The following is a 21905-nucleotide window of genomic DNA, read 5'->3' as shown; positions in this document are numbered from 1 at the left end:
CTAGCTGTTTGAAAACTCTACAAGTGAGGGGTAAATATACCAAGGTCACTGGATCAAGGCAACTGTAGTTAATTAAAACTAAACTAAAATGAAAAACTACAAATAGTTGTGAAAAAAAACCCCACCTTTTACAAGATGGTTAAAAACAACATGCTTTATTGACAACATTTATCAAGAAAACAATGTTCGGTATGCTTTTGCAGCAGAAACATTACTGTGTAAATACCTGTTTTCTTGCCAGCAAAAATAACACTGTCTTAAAGACCATGACCACGTGCGACTAGAAACAGCCGATCGCACATTTGACAACTAAAAATGCACCGAATGTAACAGAACACTAAATACTGGAAGTTGTTCTGTCACTCCTGAACCACGGAGAATTACAGGTGTTAGATAACAGCCACCCTGGCTGACGGTGGCGATGCTGACAGGACGGAAACTTTGTTATTAAAGCAACATGTCTAACTTAATTACAATGGCAAACACTGTGACGCAATAATCAGTCTGGAAGTGAACCCACAATCCAGTCCCGATTTACCTTGAACTTAAAAAAAAGAAAGAAAATTATACATTCACACACATACCACCACAGTTTATGAGTGACTGTGTTTACATAAATAGGAGCATTTCCAACCAGGTTGTCAAGTTATTTCCCCCTGTAGGTAGCTGCAGATGCAAGAGAATAACTATCTTTATTTCAGCACATGGTTTAACTGAAGTGACAACACATGACAGAACCAGAACTGACAAATACAGGAAGCCACACAGCTCACCCCGACTGAGGAGAGGGTGACGGGGACCTGAGCTCTGGTACCTTCTGCCATACTCTGGGATGTAGAGTGTTTTTAGGTACACTTAAAGAGAAACAGTTAATCCTATTAATAATGATGATAATAATAATAATAATAATAATAAGCATTGCTGCACTGATCTCTTAAGTGTTAAAAGGCTCAAGTCTTCATTAAACTACAGAAAAGTGAGAAATGCTATAGCCCACTGCCACCACTAGATGGCAGCCTGAGCAGTGTTCATGTTGTCCTATGTAATAAATTCAACCAAATCTATAAAAAGCAACCTCCAGCCATGTAAACAATCAGTTAAAATACTCCTTGCTGCGATGCACATCTTCATTATAAAAACTTCAGCACGTGAGATAAACCTACTGCCACGAGACGCAAATAACTCAGATGCTCCACACAGTGCCGTCTGATTAAATAAAAATGTATAATCCTACAACAGAAAAAGTGTACTTCAGTGCAGTTTATAGAGGTGACAAGTCATCCTCACCGGGATGACAGGAAAGAGTAAGGGCGCCCCTCAGCTTCTCTCTGTGTTCGTACTTTTAATCGCTGCTAAAGTCAAGACATAAAACCAGCAAGTGTAATGCTGCAGCATCGCAAATGCTGCTTTTGCACCAATCGCAACAAAAAAAGTGCCACGACCTGTTTTTGCTCTTCTAAAGCTCCTTTCCATAATCGGCCAGCTTCAGGCCTGAGCGAGCCACAGAAGTCGCAACAAAAATCTAACCAGGTCGGACCTGCTAACGACCGCGTCAGTCTGAATACGAGCACATTAACTGACTGCTGCACTTCTCTCTGCCATCACATGTGAGCTCCTCAGCTCACTTGAGAATGCCCCAAACAGCAGTAACATGTTTATCTCATCAACTTCATTTCCTTTTACGATGCTTTTCTTTTTTGGTAATTCCTAATTCAGAACACAGACGTCCCTCTCTGAGCCTCTGCAGGAGGTAGAGCTATCAGGAGCAGCACAGAAAGCCTGCAGTTAGTGACAGAGACAGACGTTCAGTGGGGTTTGTGTGATGAAATGAAAGTGAGACCACTGTAACAGATCGATAAAGCCTTTGTGATTCTGCTGGTGCTCGACAAACGTGCTTCTTTACCTAGATCTCCGAACACAAGATGTGGAGTTTAAGGTGAATTATTCCAGACTTTTACATATCAACAAAACCAAAGATATGTGGGATGGTATTGTAAATAAGGCAATATGCACAGACACACACACACACACACTCAAGCTCACTTCCTCTGTCTGCTCTCACTGTAACTTGGAGAGCAACACATTCGCAACATCAGTGAAAATAACCTTAATAGCACCACCCCCACACACACATCATGGCACCACTCCACACTAGCTCACAAAACATGCAGAGTTTAACTTCCAACCGACTCTCTGGCTGTCACTGTACCGAGGCTGCTGGTTAGTGAGTCCACAGGTGTGGTTTTACACCTGTCAGTGAGAGGTTTGAGCATATACATCCTCTTCACATTGCTGTTTGTGTCAGCAAACAACAACTAAAAAAAGAAAAAAAAGTTCTCTTTCTGACTGATTCCCGTCCTGCTTTCCATTTTAAAAGTTCGGGTCTCTCCCTTTCAGAGGCATCGTATGCAGTTGGAAGAACAATCCTAATGGAAAAAGCTGCAGTCAGGCTTAATTAGAAGTAGTCTCATTTTTGGCTCGTTTGTATCAAAAACCTCATTCAGGAAAAGAAAACAGGAAGAAATGCGAAACTCTATCCGCTGCATGAAGCCGGGACAAACATTATGTCACGTTGCGTTTGGTCCCCATCACAATCGGCCGAGCAAATTCCACAAAGTCGTCGATCAGGACGGGCCAGGCCCCTGAAAATAGCGAGCAGAAGAAGAATACGTTAGAGGGAATATAAATAAACAAGATTTAAGTAGTGAAATCACGATTCAAGACATTAGAGATAAGAAAGTTAGATAAAAGGGTGGCCTTAAAGGAAGTGACTCTGCTGTAGATAGTTTTTAACGGCCTGCCACTTCTTTTGCCCGCTACTTGTCCACTTTCCTTCATTTTTTTTTTTTTTAGATTCACAACACATCCTATTGAGATATACCCAGTTCTTGCTAAGAGCTGTTCAGCTGCTGAAAAAATACAATTTTATACCTGTCAAACTGTCTTATTGTTGACCTTTATCATAGATTTAGCTTAAGAAATGTGAACTACTAGAAAATCTGGCTCATTTAAAGCAAAAGAAAGCAATTATTGGTGGCTCAAAGCATTTGCACAGTACTTCAAGTCACTTGGGTGCTGGCGTAGGGGCAGACAAAGAGACAACACCCTGAATTATTCGTATTTAATGTGACAACTGATGAGCTTTCAATGTGTTCACCGATCATCTTCATCCAGACTCGTTAGCTCACCTTCCTCATCATAGTTTGACATGTCGTCTGCAATCATATTGCCAAAGTCCAGGAGGAGGTTCCATGTGTCCCTGGGAATCGATCGTTTGTGATGTTCCTGAATGCAGAACAGCAACAGGAAACGTTTCATTGTGATCATAAAAAAAACAAACATTTGTTTTAATTACAAAGGCAACAAACAAACAGCCTCGATTAAAGGTGACATAACTCTGAACTGTCAAAAATCAATGTGGGGGATTGGATTATTTATTTTGTATAGGTCAACAAGATGAACAAAGCATGTTTGAAATGTCAGGGAAATCGATTCATGCATGTCAGATACCCAAATGTCCCACTGATCCAAAAATGAAAAGAACGGGGAGACAACAGAACATCCCACACTCACCAGCAGGAAGCGGTTCCACAGATCCAGGAACTTGAACCGACCTGTGAGAACTAGATTCCAGTAAGCCACGGCCATCTCCAGGTCTAGAAAGCAGAAAATCTGTTTAAGGGTGGATGCTTCATGTTTTTGATTAAAAACAGTGTTTTCCCTACACACTGTCATTCTTACCTAACCCCTTCTGGCCTGGGTTCTTGGCAAAACTGAAGGTAAACTGGTAGAAGTCTTTGAACTTTCCTGAGTCTTTCAGCTCCTGCTCTAGTCTGGGAAGAATGGCCTTAAGCTTTTCAGGGCTGTCGCACCTGTAGGACATGATGATGATGTCAAGTCTGAAGTATGAAACCTTAAATACTCGTATGACTCGTCTTACAGAGACAAACGGCACAGTACATACACTCATATGTCAGAAATGCAGTACAGTTTATCACAAAGTAGATTTCAAAGCCAGTTACTGCTCACCCTAGCTCAGCCATGCCATCCAGGAACTCCTTCCTGCTGAACTCGCACTGCGTGGCCGCTCTGAACTTCCACGCCACCACCAGTATGCTCATGCTCGCCGGGTCTAGAATCAGGTCATCGCAGAATTGCTGGATCCCGTCGATGCCTATCTTGTTCTCATCCTGGGGATCTACAACAACAGCCGAAAATAATGAGCAAAAGCGCGACGGAATGAGCGGATCGCTCCAATTTCAATCCCTGACACCTGCCTTTGTATCTGTTGTAGAGCTGCTCCAGCTTCTTGCGGTCCACTGAGGTTTTCATGGATTCTTTGTAGTAGAGGTCTGGGTTCTGGAAGTAGTTGTCTGTGGCAACTTCTAGTTTCCAGTCATTCTGTGCCAGGCAGTACACAGCTGTCCTTTCGCCTGCCTGCGTGAAGGACATAAACTGCCGAACTTTGTCCTTCTGTGATGACTTCAGCTTGTGCTGGAAAGTAAGGAGGGATGCAGGTGAATGCAGGGGCCAAAATATAAATGAAATAGGAAAGAGTATCAAATGTGATAAGGTAAGATAGACACAGGCCCTTCTTTCAAGTAATTAAAATATTTCAAGCTGCATATAAATTCAAATAATGCTCATCAAACCAACATTACAAATTCTGGACCCCTCTAAGTCCTGGGGTAATGGAGGACAGGTCCCCCACTTTGCCAGCTTTGGTAGTCCTGCCATGCATGAGGAGCTCATCAGACTGCACACCAACATTCAAACATACAGGGTAAGTGCTATTAGAGTACACTAGAGTGCAAAGACTTCCCTTCAAGCGGAGGCTTTCACTAGAAACTCCACAGAAAACTTGCTGTGCTGTCTCTCACTACTTTAAGCTTCGCATGTAATTAAAAAGTAAAAGGCTGGAAACCCGGTGTGCCACAGCGCTGATGTTAGCACTTGCAAATGCACAGCCACGAGGTTCGGTTAGTCCACGAATATGCTGTTTGATCATGTGGCCCGTCTTTGCAGACCTGACCCACCCGATGATCAAACAGCAAACGCACTATGGCAGGCCACAGCTCGTCGACCTGGTCCTTCTAGGCACGGGGGGTCCTTCACGGGGTATCCTCACCTGGGTCAGCATCGCAGACGAGCTACCCCATAAAGGCAAAGGTACGTGGCGCAAGTGCATGCATCCCGTCTCGAAAACATCAACAACTGACCTTCCGTTTCCCCTCACATTGCTGACACACATCTCCTCTGACGATGCGACACTTGGTCGCGGACACCCCGACCCCGCACACTGCGGTGACCCCTGAGCGTCAGAGACAGCTGTTACTGTCTGAGGAGCTCATAAACGGGGATAAACAACTCTAACGGGTTCTCATTTTTAATCTCACCTACCATTTTTATCACCCGCTGTTTTGGCCAACTTGAGATCCAATTTCCCCCAGGCGCGCATGCGCATAAGAACTGGGCTACTGTACGGCAATTGGAGTCATGGGTAATGTAGTTCATCACCGCTGAAATTCAAAATACAACCCCCGCTTCGGTAAAATACTTGTTTTATTCTTAAATATTGTGCAACGTCTCTGACACCGCTTAAAAAGTCTCATTATTACTCCGCCTCTATTACTGCGATACTACACCGTGAGTATAACCCTTGTTGAGGGGGACGGGTCGTAGAACTAGGCGTGGAGCTAATTTAACGGTGTTTTTTCTCGCTTCACCGAAATAATACGACTTTACACAACAGTGAAAATGTGTCATAACCGAAAAATAAAAGAAAAAACGGAGAAGCGCTGCCATAACGTAAAAGCACTTGAGGCAAGAGTCGAGTCGAAAACACAAAACACCTGAGAACTACAACTCCCATATCAAATCTGATAAAGATGTTTCGGAAGTAATCTAAAGATGGATCTTTATTTTTTTACAGGAATATGTTCTGAAAGCAGAGGAGGGATTTTTTTAGTTTTAGTCGCACCTGGTGTAAATGGGGAGGGGATCCGCTGTCGACACACACACACACGACCGTCATTTCTTTGCTAATGTTAGCAAAGTTGAGATAGCGTTAACGGCTGTGTCACAAGTGTGTGTGTGGACTCAGCTGGCTGGAGCTGGTCTGACAGCTCCGGGCAATTTGGAAGCTAACTTAGCTTTACCTAACAGCTTATTCAACTTTAGCCACACTAGAACTAACTCAGCTGTTTTAGGGACTGGGTCGTTTGTACCTACCTGGGGAAAAAAAAGTATTGTTACCCCTTTCTGTCTGCCTGCACCGACAATGCTACCGACGGCCCGGAGGTCGGAGTAAACATGAAGTTGGTGGCCAAGTAAAAACCGGTGAACGCCTGCACCGACGCTGTCTCCAGCTATGTGGCAGGAGAGGAGGGGTGGTGGTAGTGCGGCACAACAGCACGATTGTTTCCTTCTTCTTCTGCTGCTCCTTCAGTCGTGGAGTTGAGAGCCAGGACAGTACACACATTTCGCAGGTAGTGATTTCTTTACTCATCTGTTTCTGCTGATATACCCACTCATAGGAGTCGAGTAATCTGTGTTTGGGACAGTGAAGAAAATGGGTGATTTCACTGGCTGTCCGTGCTGTTTCCTCGGTATGTCATTCATACCTGGCGGTGTGTGTTATTAGGATAGCTAAATGTCCTTCCCGTTTTATTTTACATTTACACGTCTGTGCTCCATTTTTTGTGTGTTTTTTTTTTTTTTATTCGATTATGCACATCCTGACAAGGTAAAACTTCAGGTTTTAGGTACGAGTCCAAAGTTTAGTGCAGATTACCTGTGGGACATTTTCATTTTACTTTAGTATTTCTTTTTACATCACTACAACAACAAAGACTTTGTCATACAAAGCAATGTGTTATATTTAAAAAAAAAAATCTACTCTATCGAAACCAAATAAAACATTAACCTTTAATGTTACTGTGTCAGTAATAATAATGGCATTGGTGTTTTATTTTTAACATACATAACCTGTTATATAGTCATTTAACATTGTTAGTTTTTCATGGTGTATACGTGGTCTTTTTTCATAGATCAGGCTTTGTAAAGTGAAAGGAAATGTTTAAACTGCACTTCTGGTTTTGTTTACATTTAATTCTCTGAGGCTGACACACCTTATTTTAAAGTTTGTAATGCCTTAAATTTGAGAACCTGTGTGTGCGTATGTGTGCTTGTCCATTTCAGCAGCTCAAGACGGAACAGTGGTATTACTGATTTCTAGCTGCAGTGGCAGAGCGTCTGCAGCCTAGCCCAAAGGAAGAAGGACATAGGAGGAGTTTGGAAAGTAAACATCTCTCAGCTTGACTCATGCTCACAACAGTGCAGACTGCCTTGGCTGTGAGTTGAATGTATTCAGTGTTGGTGTGGTTAAAGATTAAATGTAAAGCAACCTGGATGTTTTGTTTTTTTGGTTGTTTTTTTTTTTAAATACAATCCTTTTCCTCACTATATATACTGCAGCGTATTTGATGAAGGCAGCAGAGGAAGCAGCTCTGGAATCTTTTACAGGTTAAGCATTCAGTCACATTAAGGTGAAGCTTAATAATAAGAACTGCTAGCAAGACGGACCTCATGTTCAGCTGCCACCACACCCTGCTTAAAGACTGAACAGGCTGTTGGTATAACAATAGTAAATATACAGGTTGCATAAGTACACACTGTATCTCACATAATACCACTCACTTTGCCTTCAGAGCTGCCTTAATTCTTCATGGCTTATATTCAAAAATAGTGCTGGAAACATGGAAGAGGGATTTTGGTCCAAATTGACATGACAGCATCACACATGGCTCCATGATCTGAGTCATATGTTCCACCACATCCCAAAGGTGCTCTACTGGATTGAGGTCTGGTGACTGTGGAGGCCATCTGAGTGCAGTGAACTCATTGTCATGTTCAAGAAACCAGTTTGAGATTATTTGCGCTTTGTGAGATGGTGTGTTATCCTACAGGAAGGAGCCATTGGGAGATGGGTAGATGGTAGTTTGGTTTTAAGGGGATTACTTAAATCACATTTCTTTCCCATTTTGATGCTCAGCTTCAGTTCCAGAAGGTTGTCTCAACCATGTCAACAAATGCATTGAATTTTTGCCATATGACTGGCTGATATATAGATATATTTGCATTGACACTCAACCCATCTTAATCTGTCATACTATTTTGTTTTTTTTTTACTTTTTAAAAAAAACCTTTTCCATATCCAGGCCTCACACCCGTCTTCAGTCCCCCTCACACCCTGGTGAAGACACGAGTAGGACTTTGGATGCAGGCTGTATGTTGGCTGCTGTGCCTCAGCCTGGCAGGGGCATCTGCCGTGGTCCAAAAAGACCAGGTGGCCCAGCATGCCGTCAAGCTCTATCGAAGTAACAGGGCCACACACGGGCAGAGCTGGGTGGCTGGTAACTGCAAGCGGCTGGTGGGCCTCCTACGTCAGAAAAATGTGGTTTTCAAGAAGCTGGCGGCTGCTGCCGATGCTGTTAGGAAAGACCGGAGCCTTTCAGAGACTGAGAAACACTTCCAGGTACCAGACTGAGAAAAAGCAATCTGATGGAGCCAAGAGCTCCTTTCAAATTGTTATCCACTGAAGAGTTAGAGACATTTAACTTTTGCATAACCTGTAATTCTTCTTTAGGTCTCTAAACTGTTTGCCTCTCTGACCGTTGCACAGAATGACTGTGCATGCTTATAATTCATGTTTCCTATGATTTGTGCATGTAGCGATAAGATGACTGGTTTGATTAAAACAACTAACAGGAGAAATAGCTAAGCACCACTTTTAGACTTTTATACCAGACCAAGCTGAAAATGCATTTAAATTTAATGTGCTTTCTTCAAATCTTCAAAGTTTTTTTTTTCTAGTTTACCTCTGAAACGATCTGAATGAAATGCCTTCTAGTTAACTCACTAAAACACAGCACCAGACTGAGAGGCAGCTTCTTCCCCGGAGCTGTGACATCCAACTAAATTCAACATGTGACTTTCTGCACATATTTATTCTGCATATACGGATAGTGTGCATTCAGTTGTTTTATTGTGTTTAAGTGCCTCTTCTGATGTGTGCCAAGAGTCACATAAAATGCACCTTCATCCTATTGTAACCTGCTTCATCACAATCTGTTTTGTCCTGTTGGTCATGTCCAGTCTCCGATGAAGAATTGTAAACTGCACTGCACACGGTGGCTTCAGTGAAAGATGACCAGAGACATTTTACCGATTGACAAGTTTCTGTTTGTCTGCATTAAGGTTCACACTCTGGAGGTTTTGCAGAAGGAGCTGAATGAGAGCGAGCACCTCGTGTTCCAGGCGTTGCACAGCCTGCAGAGAGCGCTACAGGGAGACTACAAGGATGTGGTCAACATGAAGGAGAGCAGCAGACAAAGGCTGGAGGCCCTCAGGGAGGCAGCCATAAAGGTGAAGTCAGCTTATTTGTATCTCAGTTTTTCAAAGGACAGGGAAATATCAGAAGCCCAACAATCAGATGACCCACTATGAGCAAGCTCTTTGGTGACAGTGGAAAGAAAAAAACTGTCTTTTAACAGGAAGAGACCTGTAGCAGAATTGGAAACTTCCAAAAAGACTATCCAAAATGTAAATTTATTATCAAATAAGTTAATCCTGTGTGAATATAGGAGAGATATAAAACTGTTGATATGACCATCTTACAGACCTCAAAATTTAAGACTGAATCTTTAATACACATTTCCTACATTCATCTCTCCTAACATGCATGGCCCCTCTTATCTCACTTCAGGAAGAACAGGAGTACGTGGAGCTGGTGGCGGCTGAGAAGCATCAGCAGGAAGCTGTTAAAAGCGCTTTGGCCCAGAACAAGACTCTGTCCATCCTGGATGAGATCCTGGAGGATGTCAGGAAGGCAGCCGACCGACTTGAGGAGGAGATCGAAGAGCACGCCTTTGACAACAACAAGCAGGTCTGCAGACAGTCACTGTCACATATTGTGGTTACTCAAAAACTGAAGATGATAGTGATTGTAGCTTCTTCCGTGCTGTGTGCTGTGTAGATGAAAGGAGTGAATGTAGAGGCCGTGCTGAGAGTGGAAGACGACGAAGAGAATGGAAGCAAGAGGAAGAACAAGTCCAGGCAAAAGGAAGTGGAGGATGACCTGGGACTGAGCATGCTCATTGACTCGCAGAACAACCAGTATGTTCTGACTAAACCGCGAGACTCAACAATGCCGAGAGCCGACCACCACTTTATCAAAGTCAGTCATTCCTCGCAGAAGCGGATACTCTGTATTCATTTGTTTTCATTTTTAGTCAGTATTGACGTTTTTTTTAAACATGTATGTGCAGGACTTGGTTTCAGTGGTGATGTTGTCTCTGCCCTGTGGCTGGATTTGCACTCTAGCGGGTCTTCCTCCCATGTTTGGATATATCATCTGTGGGGTCCTGCTTGGTCCTTCTGGGCTCAACAGCATCAAGGTGTGTGAGTGCGTGCGTGAGAGCGAGACTGTAATTATTTATTTTTTTAATCAGTCTTTTTTTCTACTTTCTGTGCTTGTTGTTTATATCTGTGTTCGGCTTTGCTTCTTGCAGTCTATGGTTCAGGTGGAGACTCTCGGGGAGTTGGGTGTGTTTTTCACTCTCTTTGTGGTCGGACTGGAGTTCTCACCTGAGCGCCTCAGAAAGGTAAATGAAGAAGATTTTGCTTTTGGAATAAGGCAAAGACAAGTCTGGCACTGATGCCAATGACATGGTCAAACTGTTCTGTGTGTTGTGTTGCGGTGGTGCAGCATGACACGAATTAACCAACATCAGTATCACAACCTGTAAAAGCAACTTTTAAAACAATACTTTTATGTCCTTCAATGTTTGGTTTAGAGCAGGGGTCTCCAACTCCAGTCCTCGAGGGCCGCTGTCCTGAAACTTTTCCATGCGTCCCTGCTGCAACACACCTGAATATTAGTGTGTCATTAGAAGGACTCTATAGAACCTGACTGCATGCTGAGGTGGCAACTCCTAACCCTACTCATGTCAATTTAAGTAAATGTAAGTGTTTGGAATAATGTACTTTTATTGCACCATGTTCATTCACTCATGAGCTGCTGGAACATGAATCAAATGGCTGAGTTGCCACCTCAGCATGCAGTCAGGTTCTATAGAGTCCTTCTAATGACCCACTAGTCGTATTCAGGTGTGTTGCAGCAGGGACACATGGAAAAGTTTCAGGACAGCGGCCCTTGAGGACTGGAGTGGGAGACCCCTGGTTTAGAGCCTGATTGGTATATTATTAGAGCTGAAAAGAAGGCGACTGGACAAGACCGCACAAGGGTTTAAATACCTGGGACTCTCAACCTTTTGGTTTTAGAAGTGAAGAAGCCTCTTGGATGAGAAGAGAAATGATTTTAAAAGAAAACTTAAAGAAGTCTGGTCGCTTTCTTTCTAACCTCCTTAAACAGCAGTGACCTGGATGACTGAGAAACTACGCAGACATATATTGGATGTTAGTAGCTGATGTTTGCCAATGTCATGTGTAATTATTGTCCAGTTTGTGCTAATATAGAAAGTTTTTTTAATGCTTGGGATAATTTAGAAAAAGTTTAAGTAGCAGCGGACATGCTGAAGAATATTGGCTGATACATCTGGATTTAATTCCACATATGTATTATTATGTTATTATTATTGTTATTGTATATATATTGTTATTATTAACCACATATTAGAATGTTTCTGTAAAATCCACTATTGCTCACAGTCTAGTTGTTTTAATACCATTTGTTTTTATAGCCTCTGTTACTTACTTTATGGACAGTCATCATCCAGTCATCAACCTGTCTATGTGTGCATAGGTATGGAAGATTTCAGTTCAGGGTTCCTGCTCTTTGAGTCTGCTGATGGTAGGAGCCGGTTTGCTGTGGGGACAAGTCCTGCATATTCGACCCACCCAGACTGTCTTCATCTCTACTTGTTTGTCCTTGTCCAGCACTCCACTGGTGTCCCGCTTCCTGGCAGGAGGAAGCAGAGGAGATAAGGAAGGTTTGTGTTTTATGTGTCAGGACATAATAAAGCAATCATCTGGTTATTACCAGGTCCTAAAATTAGGTAAATACAGTATCAGATGAACAATAACACACGATACATTACACAGTGTCATTGTGTATTTTGTAAGAATGAAGCCAAAATGCAGAAGCTGTATGAGGTGATCCATTGTTCAGTAGGTTTTAGAACCACCTTTAGCAGGAGTAACGCTCAAGACCAACAAACTGACAAAAATTCTGCTTTCATAGAGGTGATCACACTTGCTGATGATCAGTTAAATGTATCTGATTAGAAGTACCTGAATGCTACTTATCTCCTAATTCCTATTAAAGCAGGGAAGTGTGCTTAGTTTTTCCACACACTGCTTCTGCATTTTCCTGTAGTTTTGTTCAATAAATAATGATATGGTATAATATTTTGTATTGTTGTTTACCTGAGGCTGACGTTGCTTGCGGTTGTACTAAACTAGTTTATGACCTGCTAAGGGGTTATGTTCTATTATAAAACAATAGAAGAATGCACTTTCACACAAGTGTTTTGAAAGTCTTCTCGTTAGAGTGTTTAAAGCGTTTGAGGGAAACAGACCGTGTGTGTCTGTTACATGAAGAGAACAGGTTGCATTTAAATGCTATAAGATGTGACTAGCTGGTTTTTCCTCTTCACTACTTCCGTTTCAAAGATAAGAAACAGAGAAAATCTATATTTATCCTTCTGGCCACATTCCAGAAAGTTAAGCCTACCTCAGATCCAGTTACAGCAGCATTCAGCAGATCCTCCCTTACCTCTGGTAGTATATAGCTGAGTAGGATTTTGTGACCTGCATGCCTGAGTTGACTTCTGCTAGCACAGCAGCGGTAAATGATTTTTGCTCACAGTGAAGAAAAATCACATTTATTTTACATTTAAGACCAGCTTGCCTGTCCACAGGCCTTTTCCCATGCCATTACTCTTGGTAATTTACACATTTTAATGTAGGCAAATTTAATATCACACTACATCCACTTATACAATACTGATTACTAGGAGTGTTTTCCTTAGCCAGTGATCATTAACGTGTTTGTGTGTTTGTGGCAGCTGAGCTGGACTACAGCAGCGTTCTCCTTGGGATGTTGGTGATGCAAGATGTTCAGCTCGGCCTCTTCATCGCTGTCATGCCGACTCTGATCCAGGCACAAAGTGGAGAGTTGGACGGGTGTGTTGGTCCTTCTGTTGTTATTGCATGTGTGCTCTGTGTAAACACGCACACAGCATTGTTAACTCTTCCCTCTATGCACCGCAGCTTTCTGTATGGCAGCCTCCACGTGCTCTATCTCCTGGCCCAGGTCCTGGTGTCGCTGGCTGCTGTGCTGCTGCTCTGCTTGCTCTTCAGATCATTCCTGATTGGCCCCTTTTACAAGAAGCTTCACACTGAGAGCAAAGGCAACAGGGAGATCCTGGTGCTGGGGATGGCAGCTTTTGTCTTTTTCATGCTGACAGTATGCTGTCTGTTTTTAACCTTTTCTTTTAGATAAAGATCTCACTTTATTCACTTATTATGTATTTCATGTTCTTGTCTAACCCGTCGTGTGTCTGTGCTGGTTCTTTTCTTGCTGACTCATGCTGCAGGTAACTGAGGTGCTGGATGTTTCCATGGAGCTCGGTTGTTTCCTGGCTGGAGCTTTGCTGTCCTCACAGGGTCACATGGTCACAGCAGAGGTCATGGGATGCATCGAGCCGATCAGAGACTTCCTTGCCATCATCTTCTTTGCTTCTATCGGTTAGCCTGAACGCGATCATGTGACTGATCTGACCTTGGTGTTGTGTTAGTTTTGTATTGTTTACCGTGAGACTTTACTGAATGGTAAGTGTGTGTCTGTGTGATGCTGCAGGTTTCCACGTGTTCCCGACATTTGTGCTGTATGAACTCACCATCCTGCTGGCGCTAACTCTCACACTCGTCATTATGAAGGTACAGACTACTCCTGTGTTTTGTCTTTGTTTTTTGTTTTTCTTTGTCTAGCTCCAGTTTCTGCTTCATTTGACTCCTTATTTCCTTCCAGTTTATGATGGCTGTACTCGTGCTGTCAGCAATCTTGCCTCCAGGGTCTCGGCACATACAGTGGATCGTCTCTGCTGGCCTCGCTCAGGTCAGCGAGTTCTCCTTTGTCCTGGGCAGTCGTGCGCGTCGAGCTGGCATCATCTCCAGAGAGGTCAGTGATTACCTCTTATGTTAGTGTTGGCATCTGTTTTAGTATTCAGACAGAGGAGAATATAGTAGGTGCTCAATTTGACTTTTGTTTGCTTCGTCTTCTGCCTTAAATAATAATTTATTAATGATTGTTTAAAGCAGAATTAAACAAGACCTATAATACCCTGTTCCAGGTCAATACTTTTATGTTATTCTGAGCTGTAGCTGACTTGCCCCTCCCTTTCAGCCAGTTTTCTTCTGATTGGCTGCCCCTCACAAAAACAGGTTTGAATAGTAGCTGGGCAGGTCTTCATGTGTAGTGTCAATCATCCATTGTCTATTTACAAAGAAGAATCAACAGCATTGGTTAGTTTTTAGCCAAAAGACCTCTTATCTCCCATCTAAGCTAATCCTATAATGACGCAGTAATCTTTGCAAAGTAAAGAATCGTGACTAGGATGACCGTCTATGTCACTGATGTCTTGGCATTTAAGAACATCCATCTCTCTCCCTGGGATATCATTGTGGAATAAATCAAAAGAGTGTTAAATTAGCATTATTCAAAGTCTGTGTTAATGACATTTCGCCATCTGATTATTGGATCTTTATTTGGTTTGCCTCTCTGGCTCTGTGCAGGTGTACCTGCTGGTCCTCAGCGTCACCACTCTCAGTCTGCTGCTGGCTCCGCTGCTCTGGAAGGTTACTACACACAGATGGGTTCCCCGCACCGAACGCAGACCAGTCACATGACCACACTGACTTCAGCGCCAAAGGGTTCTCGTTTGAGTTTTGCAGAGATAACAGTGGCATAACAAGAAGTTTTATTTATGCAGGACCAAATCTCCGTCTTTTTCTTCTTATTATTCTTGTATTGACTCAATCTGCTGCTTTAGAAGAGAGTGACTTGAGGTCCTTAATAAAAGCCTGCTTCTGACTGTTAAAAAAGCCTTCATTACAGTTTCTCCATGCTAGGTATGGTCCAAATTGGTGTAACATGTAGTGTATGTGCTAGATAAACTATACTGTATTTTAATATCACATGCTGAAATAGTTTTACATGTAATCTACAGAACCGCAACATCACTGAACCGCTTTGATTTTCTGGAAACATCTGTAAGGCTCGGTGGTGTCTGCTACTTTGAAAAACTTTGATAGAAAGCACATGTTTTGAGGAGAAGCACAACAGATAAGAGATCCTTTACGCTGTGACGCTTTTGATGTCAGAAATGCCTTTCTTCTTATTTTCAGACACTTGTTTCATCAGTCATTCCGTCACTTATGCAATTTGAACCTTAGATTTGCCTCCTCCATGTAGAAATCACATGACAGTTCAACACATCTCCATATATTGTTTTGTGATCTTATAGGTGAAATATTTGGGAAGTATTTTTTTTGTATTTTGTAAAACGACCTCCGTCGTTCTTCTAGATGACTATATTACTGTTCACTTTGTCTTCTTCGGCTCTTGGTTATCGTAGATGACAGATTGTGCTTCTGACTGACGTAAAAACCTTCTGTGTGCTGTATTTAATCAGAAGTGGGTTATTCTGATCATCGTGCTACTGTGAATTTTGCTATAATAGCACTCTCTGAAGACTGTAGTTTGTTATTCTTTTTTCTCGGCAAATGTCAGAACACCGTGGTAGGTCACACTACTAAGAAACTCAGAAGGTAGATAATGAAATACCTGATTTTAGGAGCAGAAATGCATCAGACACTAATGACAACTCTTCGCTGACGTTACGTTTGAATACAAAATGCACTAGTTAACCCTGAATGTCAAACTTATGTGCCTGCTCAACACTTCTCTGCACTAAAAACAAGACTTTGAGGAGTGTATTCCTGCTCATCTTGTGCTGTAAGTGTCTTATATTCCATAAAGTGCAATGTAAATGTGTGTCCAACAGCCAGGTTACTGAATATTTTAATATGATTCTCAGATACTTTCCTGCAATATGCAGACTGTTTCTTTCTTTTCTGTTTACATACATGTGTGTTGGTGGTCATGGCAGACACTACAAGTCATAAAGAAGTGCTGTTTTCATTCATGATTGTGTATTTCTAAACTGCTAAATTCATTTTATTTATTAAAAAGAAGATGACAACGAAGAATTTATTTGGTTTCGTGTTTGCTTTCTTCCTTTGATCCAGTAATTGCACTGGGAAACTTGGCAATTAATTCACTGTAGTTGTGTTGTAGAGACACAAAAAGTTGCTTAAGAGGTTCATTTCTGAAAAAATATACAATAATCAGGAACTTTATTAGCTACGCCTGTTCAGTTGCAAATCTCTAATCAACCAATCACATGGTTAAGACCATCTGATGAAGTTCAAACCAAGCATCAGATCAGGATGCCGGGATTTTCCCACACAGCCGTCTCTAGTGTTTACAGAGAATGATCTGAAAAGAGAAAACCAGATGGTGTAATGGTGTGGAGCATCTTATTACATACATTCGTATGTCTTCACACGCATATAAACTTGAGCGACATCACCTTCTACATTTGTAGAGTTTAATATGATGTTGGTCAACCATTTACATCTCTAACAGTTTCATCTCTTCTGGGAAGGCTTTCCACAGGATTTAGGAACGTGTGAGATTTTTTGTCCATTCATCCATTTGTGAGGTCAGACACTGATGTTGGATGAGAAGGCCTGGCTCAGGTGTGGGGTTGAGCTCAGGACTCTGTGCAGGCCAGTCAAGTTCTTCCACACCGAACCTACTGTGATTTTACGTGGCCTACCTTGTTGTGGCTGTTGTTCCCTATTGCCTCCACTTTGTTATAATACCACTAACAGATGACTGTGGAATATTTAGTTCCACATGAATGTTTATAGAAGCGTTCATGTGTGTATGTCCACGTGATTAAAACATTCACTTGTCACCAAACGCAGTAATCCTTTCCAAGAAAACGACAGCGGGCTTACGAGACCTCAGGAAACCTCAATAATAATAATGTGAGACACACCTACACGTGTCCGTCTGTGTCTCTGTATGTGTGCGCACCAGCATGCTTGCACCGTGTAAGCTGATAACTTACAAAGTCTGCAGTCAGCACATCCCTGAGAAACCTCCTCACTGTCATCATCCTATTATCTCGAGGAGACGGCAGCCAGTTACAGACACTACAGCTGATACTCAGATTTTTATTATTCAGAAGTGACTGTTCTGATTTTGCTCATTCTCATAGTCAAAACCATATCATTCATATAATTTTATTCATTATTATTCAGACTCTTCATTATGTTGCTGAAATACATTTATCCACTGTTTCTAAGGACACATTTGGAGGTCATAACGCTTGAATTTTGCTCCTTCAGATTTCTAGATCTTACAATTTATTTTGCAACAACATTAATAAATTACTTGGAAACTTAGGTCTATAGACTGCTTAAGTTGAATACAAGTGGCTTAAAGGCGGTTTGATAAGTATCCCTACAGATCCAGATACATGATACCAGCAGGTGAGTAGTGGTACTGTGTGACTATCTGACTTGGTTCATTTCACTGCTTTGAGGTAAAAGATGACTTTCCCCTCATAGGGGTCGTGGATGTTTTCGTAGCTGATCTTTTCAGACACCACTCTGCACTGGATCTTGGCTTCCTTATCTCCGACCAGGCTGAACCGAACGGCCACCAGTGGGTTGACATAAGTAGGCTGTAAAAGAAAGAAAGAAAGAAGAAGAGGCAGAGTGTTGGTTCCAAGTGCAACATAAGAACAAGTGCTTATGATGTGGCACCGAATCATCTCAAGACTCTTATGATAATATAAGAGAACCTGCAACAGTATAAATAAAAAACTCAGACAATCCAACAATCCTCAGTGAACAAGCACTCAACAAAGAGGATTGTGAATTTGGTGTCTGTATCTGACATCCAAAGATCAAAGCAAATGAGACACGATGTTTCTAATTTTAGCACTTCTGTGCATGCGAACAAAGGAAGACACAAACATTCGTTTAACGAGCGAGTTCTGGTCAAAGCACTGAAGATCAAAGTGGTTCCACCCAGAGTGAGTGTCTGGCTGTGTTTTAGGGCCAAATAACATAACTGTAGATTTGTCTGTATTTGGCTCATCCAGGTCATTATAGATGAAAATCCCAGGGTGTGATCTCCATAGCAAAATAAAACGCCTGTGTTTTCCTATATTTAGCCTTTATTGGACAAAATGGTTGAGAATGGGCAGGAAATTTGGTCCAGGCTGAATTAAACCCAGGTCCCTGCAGCCTTTCAGCACATAGCCATGCTCTGCATCCTGTATGCTCCACTAATATGTTTCATCTTTGTTCTTCAGTTCAACTCAGGTTATCAAATTAAGTAAGTAATGAGGTTAAGAAAGCACAGAGTGACCAGTTTCATTATTTCTGTGTATCAGGCTGGTGTTTCACCCTTTTTATGTCTTTGTGCCAAAAACAAATGAAGGTTACTGTACATGGAAGAAGCCTCCTGAATCTTAGATCATTATTTGCTGTCTTACCTGTGCTAGATTTCCGTAGTATGGGAAGTAGGAGGGATCCATAATTCCACCGTCTGGGAAATACTCTATTTTTGCCACACTGTCCTCTCCATCCTACATCCAAACAGAAACAGAGTTTTATTTTATTGAAAGACAAACTTGATTCATTTTGTGAATCTTTGTTAAACTGTGGCTGATGAGTTTAAAAGGCAGGAGATTAACAGACAGGAAGTGTGTGATGGAAAGAGCTGTGAAAGGTGGAAAATGTGTTGAATTCAGTGTTTTTCCACAGTATAGAGTCACCCTATACCCACTACTTTATTCAGATATTATTCTACTACTTTACTACTTTAAAGTAACTGCATGCAGCTCACCAGTATAGTGCAGCTCACATATGGGGGCAGAGCGGTGTTATTAGAAGGCAAAAAGTCAATAATCTGCAGACAAAACACAACATTTGCTTTTAGTTCTGGTTATTATATGATGTCATTGCTTTTCTAGCTTGAAGATCCTGACAGAGTGAAACCAAACGCACCCTGTTCATCTTGATGACGACACAAGGCATGGTGCTGTTGTAGCCAAAAGTCGGATCCTCAATTCCAGAGCAGGGTCCCAGCATGCTCTGCGTGAAGGGGCAAGCCCACTTGGTGTGGTGGGGGGCAGAGAAGGTCTTCTGGATGAAGTACTTCCCCTTGGTGCAGTTGTAGTTGTTGCACTCCAGCTGCTTGGTGTCATTGTAGGCTAAAAGAGAGAGGTGAAAACAGAGCCAGGTGTCTTTTTTTAATTTTCTTTGACATATGTGCACGTTAAAAGTTACAAAATGCCGAATAAATCATGTATGGGAACACTAACGCTTCAGGAAGTCGTGAAGGATGTTGGCCATTGCCATACAGCTGGCCTTGTCTGACGTGTTGTAGGAGATTTCAACGTCTTCCTCTCCGTATGTGTCCGGCCACACCATCACCCCTGAGTGGGAAAACAGATGCTTATGAGGCACTGAGATATCCTTTGTGATTATTTATGTATTTATGTATTTATGATTTATGTAACCTGGTGACGTTAGTCGATCTTGGTAGTCAGGTTTGTAGGGACTGAGGGTGTACATGAGGACCCAGATCGCCAAAGAAAAGAGCCCCGTCATGATGACGTAGAAGGCCACATAGTACAGACTAATGTACACTGTGAAGGAAGGAGTTTATTAACACACCTTTATGGGTACATCAATACGTGTTTTAGTTATCAATGTTGCTCACTCTGAAGCTTGGAAAATAAGAGTGAGAGAAAGAATATTTACTGTACACACCAGCAAGTCAGCTCTGCCTAATGTGGAAACGCAGAGGTCAAGGTGTCCTCTGCTGCTGCAAACTGAATTTAATCTCATTGTAAGGTCAAGCAGAGAAGGGTGCACAAAACTTATCATTACTTATCTCTCGCTGTTTAAGAGTGCATGACATGTGACTGGGATCATGCGTATCTTTCAGCAAACACACACACACAGATACTGTTGAGGCCTTTTATGTTTTATGTGAAAGAAAAACAACTACACTCACCGGCCACTTCATTAGGTACAGCCTTTCAACTGCCCGTTAATGTAAACGTGTGACGAGCCAATCGGACCTGACTTATATGATTTAAAGAGGGTTTACAGAGAAAGGGCCGAAAACAGAAAACATCCAGAGAGTGACAGTTCCTTGTTGATGCCAGAGGTCAGACTGCTTTAAACTGATAGAAAGGAATTAGTAACTCAAATATTTACTTGTTACAAGCAAGTTCTGCAGAAAAGTACCTCTGAAACACAGCAAATTAAACCTACAACAACAAAAGATCACACTCGGCGCCATTCCTGTCATTGAAGAACAGGAAGCTGAGTTACAGCTTCACACAGTTTCAAATGCTGTGACATTTGAATCTAGGGTCAGAGCCCTCAACACACCAAACCTTAATGGTAGCAGATGGGCTACAGCAGGAGAAGACCACATCTGGTGCCATTCCTGTTAGCTAAGAGCATGAAACCGAGGCTACTTAACGGATGGGAAGAACTGGTCAGTAGAAGATGGAAAAATGTTTCCTGGTCTGGTGACTCTCGTTTCAGCTACATTCACATTTTAGGGTCAGAATTTAGCATTAACACCATAAAAACATGGCTCCATCCAGTCTTGCATCAAAGTTCAGGATGGTGGTGGTGTAACAGCATGGGGGATACTTTCTTGGCAGCTTTGGGCATCTTAGTACCAACTGAGCTTCGTTTAAACACCACAGCATTCCTGAGTATTCTTGCTGACATCAAATCCTTTATGAGGACAGTGTGCTCATCATGCGCACCATGTCACAAAGCTCAGACCACAGCAACAATTCAAAATAAAATACAGACAAAAAGAAAAAAAAAGATTTAAAGGTTATTAGGACAATTTTTAACATGTAACTTGACCGAATGAGCGCTATCAGCATGTTTTAAATAATCTGAAAAATACTTGTTGCAAGTGGTTTAAAAATTCTAGTCTATTTAATGCAGGAGAGGTTAGTGAAGTCATGTCCATGTTACCCCATTTCTCTGGCGTTCTTCCCATAAACGTCCCATTTTCTGAGTTCCAGATGAAGCGGCCGAAGTCTTCACACCGCTGCCCACAAGTCCTCTTTTCCTTCAGAGTGGCCATGATGGAGCTTCACAGCAAACCTGTTCTCTTTCCTTCTCTCAGCTCAGTAAAGACAGCAGTAATATTTCTTTCTTCCCTCTCTCGTCCCTCTCCAAATCGTCTGAGGAACTTTCAGCTTTTGTGTTAACGTCTTGCGTCCAGTCTCATTCTTTTCTGCACTTACAGTCGGTCCACAGTGTGATGTGTGTTATCTTTCACTCTGTATTTATGAGGCCAAGATAAGGTGTACCATGACAGGAGCAGGTAAACTTCCTTCATTAGCAATGACGTCCTTGATTCACTGGAGAAACACCAGGATCACCTTGAAAAGGTTGGCTACTAATGATAACAGGACTCATTTAAATCACTGCAAATCCAAACAGAAATGAAAACCTGAGTCAGTTTGGCCTCTGAAACATTTGACTAATTCTGATGTACTAAAGCACAAACTTTATAGGTACTAGCCCATTTTTTGTGACACAGATTCAACAAGATGCTGGAAATGTTCCTCCAGCAGGGATTTTGCTCCATGATGACGTGACAGCACCACAGTTTCTGCAGATTTGTTGGCTGCACATCTGTCACATCCTAAAGGTGCTCTACTGGGTTGAGCGTAGGTTATTTTAATACAGGG

General features: G+C 42.1%; 3 protein-coding genes across 11 annotated transcripts; 1 reads left to right on the top strand and 2 right to left on the bottom strand.

The window, feature by feature from the left end:
* Positions 1–139: 139 nt before the first annotated feature.
* Positions 140–6407, bottom strand: dcun1d2b (DCN1, defective in cullin neddylation 1, domain containing 2b). 4 transcript variants are annotated; one of them, XM_035904076.2, is made up of 8 exons: positions 5401–5757; positions 5129–5311; positions 4278–4494; positions 4030–4198; positions 3742–3872; positions 3574–3656; positions 3189–3285; positions 140–2642 (listed from the first exon to the last, which is right to left on the bottom strand). In XM_035904076.2, exons 1-8 carry the CDS (start codon positions 5512–5514, stop codon positions 2563–2565), a joined length of 1074 nt encoding a protein of 357 aa, XP_035759969.1. In that variant the 5' UTR covers positions 5515–5757; the 3' UTR covers positions 140–2562. The 4 variants fall into 4 exon arrangements, with proteins under 4 accessions (XP_035759969.1, XP_035759971.1, XP_006810132.1 ...); XM_035904078.2 differs by having other exon boundaries at positions 5220–5311; positions 5401–5426; XM_006810069.3 differs by lacking the exons at positions 5129–5311; positions 5401–5757 and adding an exon at positions 6232–6407.
* Positions 5467–16286, top strand: slc9d1 (solute carrier family 9 member D1). 6 transcript variants are annotated; one of them, XM_006810062.3, is made up of 16 exons: positions 5467–5646; positions 6369–6488; positions 7201–7353; positions 8220–8536; positions 9259–9426; positions 9767–9946; positions 10037–10237; positions 10329–10457; positions 10572–10664; positions 11825–12011; positions 13089–13206; positions 13294–13489; positions 13620–13770; positions 13883–13962; positions 14054–14203; positions 14818–16286. In XM_006810062.3, exons 4-16 carry the CDS (start codon positions 8279–8281, stop codon positions 14929–14931), a joined length of 2025 nt encoding a protein of 674 aa, XP_006810125.1. In that variant the 5' UTR covers positions 5467–5646; positions 6369–6488; positions 7201–7353; positions 8220–8278; the 3' UTR covers positions 14932–16286. The 6 variants fall into 6 exon arrangements, with proteins under 6 accessions (XP_006810125.1, XP_006810126.1, XP_087695736.1 ...); XM_006810063.3 differs by having other exon boundaries at positions 6301–6488; XM_087839610.1 differs by having other exon boundaries at positions 6210–6488.
* Positions 16287–17681: 1395 nt separating this feature from the next.
* On the bottom strand, positions 17682–21292 carry LOC102779491 (potassium-transporting ATPase subunit beta-like). The gene is made up of 7 exons (XM_006780345.2): positions 21181–21292; positions 19689–19817; positions 19491–19604; positions 19174–19379; positions 19013–19075; positions 18660–18752; positions 17682–17840 (listed from the first exon to the last, which is right to left on the bottom strand). The coding sequence occupies exons 1-7, from the start codon at positions 21290–21292 to the stop codon at positions 17682–17684; spliced, it is 876 nt and encodes a 291-aa protein (XP_006780408.2).
* Positions 21293–21905: the final 613 nt, after the last annotated feature.

Source organism: Neolamprologus brichardi, chromosome 1 (genome assembly GCF_056152115.1).
Source record: "Neolamprologus brichardi isolate AB-2024 chromosome 1, ASM5615211v1, whole genome shotgun sequence".
NCBI lineage: Eukaryota > Metazoa > Chordata > Actinopteri > Cichliformes > Cichlidae > Neolamprologus > Neolamprologus brichardi.
The sequence above is the reverse complement of the archived record's forward strand: the minus strand, read 5'-3'. Positions and strand labels throughout refer to the sequence as shown.